The 9393-nt window shown below is 46.4% G+C and overlaps 1 protein-coding gene across 6 annotated transcripts in view; it reads left to right on the top strand.

The window, feature by feature from the left end:
* OSCAR (osteoclast associated Ig-like receptor) overlaps positions 1-2081 on the top strand; it is a 6769-nt gene extending 4688 nt beyond the window's left edge. For 3 of the 6 annotated variants that reach the window (XM_073889052.1, XM_073889053.1, XM_073889054.1), the window contains one exon: positions 176-453. In XM_073889052.1, the coding sequence (XP_073745153.1) occupies positions 176-432 (257 nt within the window). In that variant the 3' untranslated portion in view covers positions 433-453. The other 3 variants (XM_073889055.1, XM_025848676.2, XM_025848675.2) reach the window with 1 other exon arrangement.
* Positions 2082-9393: the final 7312 nt, after the last annotated feature.

Below are 9393 nucleotides of genomic sequence, written 5' to 3' on the forward strand. Positions count from 1 at the left end.
CCCCAGCCCGGTGGTCCGTGCCCCCAGTTCCTCCCTGCTCCCCAGCCTGGGGGTCCGCGCCCCTAGTTCCTCCCTGCTCCCCAGCCTGGAGATCCAGGTCCCCAACTTCTCCCTGTTCTCCAACCCGGAACCCCTGGTTCCTCCCTGCTCCCCAACCTGGGGATCCAGGCCCCAGCCTCTCCCTGCTCCCCAGTCTGGGGGTCTGGGCCCCCAAGCCCTCCGTGCTCCCCCTCCCAGGGGTCCACGCCCGGATTCCTCCCTGCTCCCCAGTCTAGGGGTCCGGACTCTACCCCTTCTTACCCAAATCCAAGAGTCCAGGACCCCTGCTCCCATCGACCCACCACAACTTTGAGACTGGGAGCTGTGTCCCCAGTCTCACCCTGGAGGTTCGAGACCCAGAGAGCAGGCCCAGACTGTGGGTTCCGGAGCTGAAGGCCTCTCTCCCTTGCTGTCCTGCAGGCTCAGGCTCGTTGGACTACATGCAGGGCAACCTCGTCCGCCTGGGGCTGGCCGGCCTGGTGCTCATCTCCCTGGGCACACTGGTTGTTTTTGACTGGCGCAGCCAGAGTTCTGCCCGAGGCAGTGTCAGGCCCTGAGCCCCAGAGGACTGGATACAAATGCCTCGCAGTGTGAGAAGACTTCCCAGAGACAGGGAGAAGAAACAGGGATTACTGGCGTTGGACTGGCCCTTCCAGGAGCTCCCCAGTCCCCCTGGCGGAGCCCAGCTTCTGGGTCATAATAAGCTTCGTACTGTGTGCTCTAGCTCCCTTCTGGGTCATTCCTCTACTAGATCAGTGGAAGCCTCTATCCGTGGTTAAGGCTTCCTAGTCACGAGGCCTGGGTTCGATTCCCAGTGCCGCTGCTCATTCACTGGGTTATTAGCAAAGAGACCTTTCCCAAGTCTCAACTGCCTTGAATGTAAAATGGGCTGACCGATAATACCCACTTCATAATCTTGTAGGATTAAGTGGGCAATACACACGAAACCCTTAAAAGTGACTGGCCCATAGTAAATGCTCAATAAATATTAGCTATCCTATAACTGCGGTTTCTACCAGATGCTCAGGGCCAGAATGTAGTTCCCCCCCTCCCCTATTGCTCATGCTCCAGCTGAACTTTTAAGCAATTCACCGCCATTTCCTTCATGCCATTGTCCTTGGTCGACAAGCAAACCTCTTCCAAACCCCTCCTCAGACTTTCTGACCTTGGTAGACCAAGATCAGATCAAGGAGAACTTCTTCCCCATTTAAAGCTTCATTTGTGTGCAGTGCAGGCTGTTTTCTTGAACCATCCTTATGAGTAAGTGGAGTCCTTTGCCAAGGCAACAGCGAGGGCAGTGTGTGGAGTCGAGCACTGACCTGGACATTTATACACGGCACCTGGCCTGCTTCGCACGGGGTCTTGGCTGACTTCACAGTTGTAAAGCTAATGCAAACCATTCCCCAGTGCAGCCCGTTTGCTCTCGCTTCTTGCCTCTCTTTCTGGAAGGCCTGACTACATTTAGTTTCTCCTGAGTTTAGTAATTTTACTTCTATTTGAATCTTGGTAACCCGGATGCCTTTATCATCCTCATACACACATTTTTCTGTCTCTAAGCACTTCTTACGGCATAACACTTGTGTTCCCTTCTTGCTTTATGCCTAATTTTGATGGAGCGCACATCCTCTTCTATTGTTACTAAATTTTCCACCTTGCCTTTCTCCTCTTCCCACTTTATGAAGGAGAGGATGCCTTCCATTTTTTGGACAACCCCAGCTCCATCGCCCACTAGGGGGATAGCCTTGAGCAATTTACAGACCCTCCTGAATTTTTATCCCTGAAAGAGGAAACTAAAAATATCTACCATGTTGGTTTGAGATAATCACACAAGATACCTTGTCCCCAGCATGTGGGGAGATCATAAAAGCTCAGATCAGCAGTTTTAATCTATCCCACCCCCCCTTTTGGGGAGACAGGATTAGGAAGCAAAGCTTACATCACAGCCCTGTACACACATCCATTTACATCTATAAACTAGAATTCAAGTTCTATGAAGCAATATTCACTTCTACTATTTTATTATAATCTATTTTATGTAAAAATGCTGACTATGACTCCTTTCATTGATGGAACAACTCCCTAACACCCACAGCGGGACATGATTTGAGGAAATTGAGCAATATTTGTTGGTGTTCCTTGGTTACAAAAACTGATCTCTGGACTCGTATAAAGACTGGGAAATTCAAAATATGGATAAACAGCATAAAACAATGCTACTTCAACACCCAGTTCTCCTAGTGGTTGAGATTTGGGTACTGCAATTAAGCAGATCTGAAATCTGAAGTCAAGTTAGCCACCTGAGTTCACTGACTTGCTGAAGAGGGAGGAGAGACTCCAAGCAGGACTTTCTGGGTTTGTACTTAGTACCAATGTGGGACCCCTGTGGAGCATATCCTGGGCAATCTCCCCGTGAACTGGATGTGCATGTGGGAAATCAAGGGAGAAGCAGGGATCTAGATTCACAGGAGGGAACCAGACCTGGATGGGGCTGCAAAGTCATCAAATCCAGTCTTCTCATTTTACAGATGGGAAGATGGGGGAATGGAGGGGTGGCATGAAGCTCCCCCATAGTCATACGAGAAATCAGTGGCACATCAGGGAGGCTCCCCATGAATTGGTACTTCAACTCGGCCACATCTACTCATTCACTGGTTCCTTTACTAGTCAACCACTCATCCCACTCATTGTCACCCATCTATTTGTTCACTGGTTCTCACCCTTTCTAGCCATCCATCCAACCCCTTTCCTCTTGCTCTTATTTGAATATGTACCCTTCCTTTTGCCCTTACCCATCATTAATTCATTCTTACATCCATTCATCCATTCCTCCCTTTATTAATCAATCAATTTATTAATCTACTCACCTATTTATTGTACTTATTCAGTATCTATCAACCAACCTTTGCATTTATTTATCCAGCAAGCCTGAAGATCTCTTCTTCCTAAAGTGGGGAGAGGGGGAGGGGGAGTTGGAAAATTTAATAACGATAGAAGAGGATGTGTGCTCCACCAAAATTAGGCATAAATCAGGAAAGGAACACATGAGTGTTGAGTGGTGAGAAGTGCTCTGAGATGGAAAATGTGTGTATGAAGGTGAGAAAGGAATCAAGTTTAGCCACACGAAAAAAAAATTATTGAAAGATAATGTTAGTAATAGAATATTATTGTTTTTATTTTTAAAGATTATTTATTTAAAGATTTTATTTGTTTGAGAGAGAGGTAGAGGGAGCATGCACAAGTGGGGGGAGCAGCAGAGGGAGAGGGACAAGCAGACTCCCTGCTGAACAAGGAGCCTGATGCGGGGCTCGATCCCAGGACCCTGGGATCATGAGCTGAGCCGAAGGCAGATGCTTCACCAACTGAGCCACTCAGGCACCCCTATTTATTTATTTTAGAGAGGGAGAGCACATGAGACCACGAAGAGGGGCAGAGGAAGAGGGAGGGAGAATCCTCAAGCAGATTCCCCACTGGGTGTGGGGAATGACTTGGGGCTTCATCCCAGGACCCTGAGATCATGACCTGAGCAGAAACCAAGAGTCAGCTGCCCAATTTGCTGAGCCACCCAGGTGCCCCCCGTCACTTCCACTTTTGAATGAGGAAGAGAAAGGGGAATATTATCACATTTAACTATTGCAAAGCAATTTACCGTTCTTGAGGCAGTGGTTCCTTTTTTGCAAATTTAAGATTTATTTATTTTAGAGAGGGGGAGGGGCAGAGAGAGGGGGAGAGAATCTCAAGCAGACTCCCTGTTGAGTGCAGAGACCCCGATATGGGGCGTGATCCCACGACCCTGAGATCACAACCTGAGCTGAAACCAAGAGTCGGATGCTTAACTGCACCACCCAGGTGCCCCAAGGCCGGGGTTACTTTTTTTTTTTTAAGATTTTATTTATTTGAGAGAGAGAGACACAGGGAGAGAGGGAACACAAGCAGGGGGAGTGGGAGAGGGAGAAGCAGGCTTCCCACCGAGCAGGGAGCCCGATGCGGGGCTCGATCCCAGCACCCTGGGATCATGACCTGAGCCGAAGGCAGACACATGACGACTGAGCCACCTAGGTGCCCCTGCCGTGGTTACTTTTATTTGTTACCCACAAATGCTCAGCACTTCCAGGGTGTTCATAAGGAGATTGTGACAGATCTGCTACCAGCTCCTCCTTCAACTCGCTCGCGCCTGGTCCACTGCGCTCATCCTTCTGGTTTCAGATTGGATGCTGTTTCCACTACAAACTGCTGCCTGGCCCATCTGTGTTCCCATAGTGTCTTGTCATACCTGAATTGAATATTTACACTGTATTTGGATTTTTTCTCTCTCCCACACTAGACCACAAGCTCCTCCCAAGAGGGACCAGGTTGTTGCATCTCTGTGTGTCTGGGGCCTGACATAGGTCTGAGGAAACATGCACAGTGTGGCTCAGTGAGCTCAGCACGCTGCAGATGATCTAAGTGAGCTCCATACTTTTGCCCTTGTGCAGTGGGCAGAATGATGCCCCCCCATGTGTGATGTCCCGATTCCTGGAACCTGTGAAAATGTTGTACATGGCCAAAGGGACTTCCCGGATGTGATTAAATTTAGCATCATGAGGTGGGGGGGGTTATCCTGGATTATTTAGGTGGGTTCCATGAAGTCACAAGGATTGTGTATGTATACACATACATCTTATGTATAAGAGGAAAGAGGTCGGGGTCAGAGAAGGGAATGTAGACATGGAAGCAGAGGTCACTGTGATGCGGGGTCACGAGCCAAGGAACACAGCCTCCCCTAAAGCTGGAAAAGTTGAGAAATTGGATTCTCCCCTAGAGCCTCCAGAAGGAATGCAGCCTCTCAACCCATGTTGGACTTCTGACCTCCAGAGCAGAAAGATACATTTATGGTTAGACCACTAGTTTGTAACCATTTGTCACGATAGCAATAGCAAAACTAATACTGTTAGCTTCAATAGAACCTCTTTCCTCTTCCCACAAACCCAGGCATGTTCACCCTTAGGATTTCCATTTCTGTCCCCAACCCTGCTTGCCCCAAGTTCCCATTTATCTACTTGGCACACATTTATTCAATGCCCACCACATGTGGGGCACTGTGCTGGGTGCTGGGGACAAGCAGGGAATGCCAGCAGGCATAAACCCTGTTCTCATGAAGCTCACGGAGAAAAGCATTAACCAAACTGCTACACAGTGTATTGATTAGGGAGCACTTTAAGCTGCTGTAACAAACAGATCCCCTCTAAGGAAAAAAAAACTATATAATTTTATTTCTCGGGGTGCCTGGGTGGCTCAGTTGGTTAAGCATCTGCCTTTGGCTCAGGTCATGATCCCAGGGTTCTGGGATCGAGCCCCACATGGGGCTCCCTGCTCTGTTAGGGGCCTGCTTCTCCCTCTCCCACTCCCCCTGCTTGTGTTCCCTCTCTTGCTGTCTCTCTGTCAAATAAATAAATAAATCTTTAAAAAAATGTTATTTCTCTCTCACTTAACAGTATATAGTTGAAACAGTCTAGGGCCATTTATCAACAGCTTTGCTTTTGTCAACATGTGGCTTTCCTGTGTGGTTCTGAGTCAGCATGAAAGGAGGAAGAGAGAGAGAGAGAGAGAGAGAGAGATCACACAATCATTTTTAAAGAGTAGGACTCAGGATTTGGAAATGTCTCTTCTGCTCTCATCCCATTGGCCAGAACTCCGTTCCATCGCCAGGTCTAGCTGTAAAAGTGGCTCCGCCCCCGACGGAGGAAGCCGGGAGACAGTGGTTGAGAGACGGGCTAAATTGTGTGCTACTGCCACCTAGTGGTCACACCTTTCCCCTTGAAGTCCCTGAATTCCCGCAGAGGTGCGTCACAGGACGGTAGCCATGCTCCTCTATTCCGGCTGGGCACTGAGTTGTGAATGGCAGTGACCAGTGTCACTTCCAAGTTGGAGCGTTTACCTGTAAGAACTCTCTCCTCACCTAGACACAGTGCTCCACTGGTCTGGGCGCCTGAGGGACAAGGATGAACCGGGCCGCCTGCCAGTGGTTTCTACTATAGTCCCCCTGCCCCACCTGGCTCCAGGCACTCCTCCTAGGAGCCCATCAATATGACCATCTTTTTGTCCACCTGTCTCGGTCAACTCAGGCTTTTTAAAAATGCCATACACTGGGGGGCTTGAACAACAGAAACTTACTTCTCAAAATTCTGGAGGCTGGGATGTCCGAGATCAGAGGGCTAGCATGGGTCTTGTGAAAGCCCTCTCCCTGGCTTGCAGGTGGCCTCTTGTATCCTCACAAGGCAGGGGGAGAGAGAGAGGGAGGGTGGCGAGGGAGGGAGAGAAAGAGACCGAAGGTTTCTCTCATGTCTCTTCTTATAAGGGCACTAATCCCAACCACATGGTCTCCACCCTCATAATGTCACCTAAACCTAATCACCTCCCAAAGGTCCCACCTCCTAATACCAGCACATTGGGGGTTAGGGACTTCAGCATAAGAATTTTGGGGAGACACAGACATTCAGCCGATAACAGCATCCTTTCTGGAGATCTTGTATCCACTGCGTATTTTTAAAGAATTATGAAAAGTTCACTCTAATTTAAGGGGGTGGGGAGGTTCTGCTATGGCATCCTGGAAACCCTTCACATGTCCACATAGACACTTGAACTGCAGCTAATCTGACTCTGGGCACAATGCCTTATGATCCTCCTGGAACATGAGAAGATGAGAGGCTTGTGAGAAGCTTCTGTGAGACCAACTCCCACTCAACTTATTCCGCCCCCGCCCCCCGGCCCCGGGAGACTTTAGCCAGACAGCTTCTCGTTGCTTCTCAGGTTCTGATGAGGTGTGGCACTCTCTACCCTGTTCCCCGCAGACTGGAGCTGCAGAATATAAAAACGCTTAGCTGCGGTCTAAATTTGGCTCTTGCGATTCTGTAGAAAGACATGTGGCCTTTGTTTCTGGTTCCTGGCACAGAGCTCCTAAAACCCTTATTTCCTTAGTGACAAGGGTGATAGGAGCATCTTTTCTTCTAAGGAGGCCACTCTTGGTGAGCCTCTAGGTAGCTTCAGGATGGGGGCTGGTCATCAGAAAGACCAGCCGTGCAACCAGAAGCTTGGAACCTTCAGTACTACTCCCATCTCTGATGAGAGGGGAAGAGGCTGGACATTGAGTGATTAACTCAATGGCCAATAATTTAATCAGTCTTGTCTCTTTCATGGAATAATGTAATGTAATAAAGATTATTTAAGAAATCTGGTTAGGGGCACCTGGATGGCTCAGTTGGTTATGCATCTGACTCTTGATCTCAGCTTAGGTCTTGATCTCAGGGTTGTGAGGTCAAGCCCTGCATTGGGCTCCATGTGGGCATGGAGCCTACTTAAAACAAATCAACTCCGGAAAACAGTATGGAGGTTCCTCAAAAAGTTGAAAATAGAGCTACCCTATGACCCAGCAATTGCACTACTGGTTATTCACCCCAAAGATACAAATGTAGTGATCCAAAGGGGCACACACACCCCAATGTTTACAGCAATGTCCACAATAGCCAAACTATGGAAAGAGCCTAGATGTCCATCAACAGATGAATGGATAAAGAAGATGTGATACACACACACACACTGGAATATTATGCAGCCATCAAAAATTGAAATCTTGCCATTTGCAAGGACATGGATAGAACTAGAGGGTATTATGCTAAGCAAAATAAGTCAATCAGAGAAAGACAAGTATCATATGATCTCACTGATATGAGGAATTTGAGAAACAAGACGGAGGATCATAAGGGAAGGGAGGAAAAAATGAAACAAGATGAAAACAGAGAGGGAGACAAAGCATAAGAGACTCTTAATCTCAGGCAACAAACTGAGGGTTGCTGGAGTGGAGGGGGGTGGGAGGGATGGGGTGGCTGGGTGATGGACATTGGGGAGGGTATGTGCTATGCTGAGCACTGTGAATTGTGTAAGACTGATGAATTGCAGACGTGTACCCCTGAAACAACACATTATATGTTAATAAAAAATTTTTAAAAAATCAATCTGGCTAAAGTGTGGAGGTGAAAGCTTTGCCAAAAGTATCAATTTTGTTTTCTGATGCAACTAGGAGAATTACATAAATATTCACTCATGACTTTTACTAAATTGTTGTCTACTCCACTGAAATAAATCTACACACAGAAGTGTTATTTAAACAAGAGTCTTATAAGAATCTCAAGACTTTAAAAATCATTGCCACATCTTTTGAAAATCACCTTCAAAGAAATGCCTGTAATTATAATTCATTTCTCTCCTTGATAATTCATTGCCTTGTTGATTTTTCTGTATTACTAAATGGAAAGACAAGTAAGCCCTGTCAAGACAATAGTCTCAGGGGCATGTTGCTCTTCTTCCAAATGAATAGTGGAAAAGATCATAAAAACCTATGATGTGCTTGGTTTCTTATTTTAACAAAGAGATTGAGAATTTTATCTTATTTAAATTAGCATATCTATCAAATACAGTTTGTAGACTTGTAGTTTGCAGATTTGAATTCTGATTTAAAAAAACTGACAAAAAGAGCGTATTTGAGATGATTGAGGAAATTTGGATACTGGTTGGATATTAGATAGTATCAAGAAAGTACTGTTAGTTTTCTTGGGATGATACTGCTTTGGTGGTTATATATTTTTTAAAAAGATTCTCATCTGATAAAGATAGCTATGTACTGAAATATTTTTGGATTAAAAAGATGGGTTCACAAGAGAAGTCACTCAGTAAAATTTAACTATTACTTTATAGCTACTATTATTTAAAGATTTTTTTAGTATAGTTGACACACAATGTTATACTTCTTTCAGGCGTACAACAGAGTGATTCAGCTTCTCGCTGTGTTATGCTGGGCTCACCACAAGTGTAGCTACCATCTGTCCCCATACAACACTATCACAGTGTCATGGACTATGTTCCCTATGCTGCCTTTTATTCCTGTGACTTATTCATTCCATAGCTGGAAGCCTGTGCCTCCCTCTCCCCTTCACCCATTTTGCCCATCCCTACCCCCTTTCTTTCTGGCAACCATCAGTTTGTTTTCTATATTTATAGGTTTGATTCTGCTTTTTGTTTATTCATTTGTTTTTTAAATTCCATGTATGAATGAAATCATACAGTATTTGTCATTTGTCTTTCTCAATCTGACTTACTTAGCGTAATACCCTCTAGGTCCATCCATGTTGCTGCAAATGGCAAGATCTCATCCTTTTTGTGGCTGCGTAATACTCCTGTGTGTGTGTGTGTGTGTGTGCATAATACTCCTCTGTGTGTGTGTGCGTGTGTGTAATACTCCTCTGTGTGTGTGTGCGTAATACTCCTGTGTGTGTGCGTAATACTCCTGTGTGTGTGTGTGCGTAATACTCCTGTGTGTGTGTG

This window comes from Callorhinus ursinus, unplaced genomic scaffold, assembly GCF_003265705.2.
Source record: "Callorhinus ursinus isolate GAN/ISIS: 27379988/994484 unplaced genomic scaffold, GSC_fseal_2.0 scaffold101, whole genome shotgun sequence".
Lineage (NCBI taxonomy): Eukaryota > Metazoa > Chordata > Mammalia > Carnivora > Otariidae > Callorhinus > Callorhinus ursinus.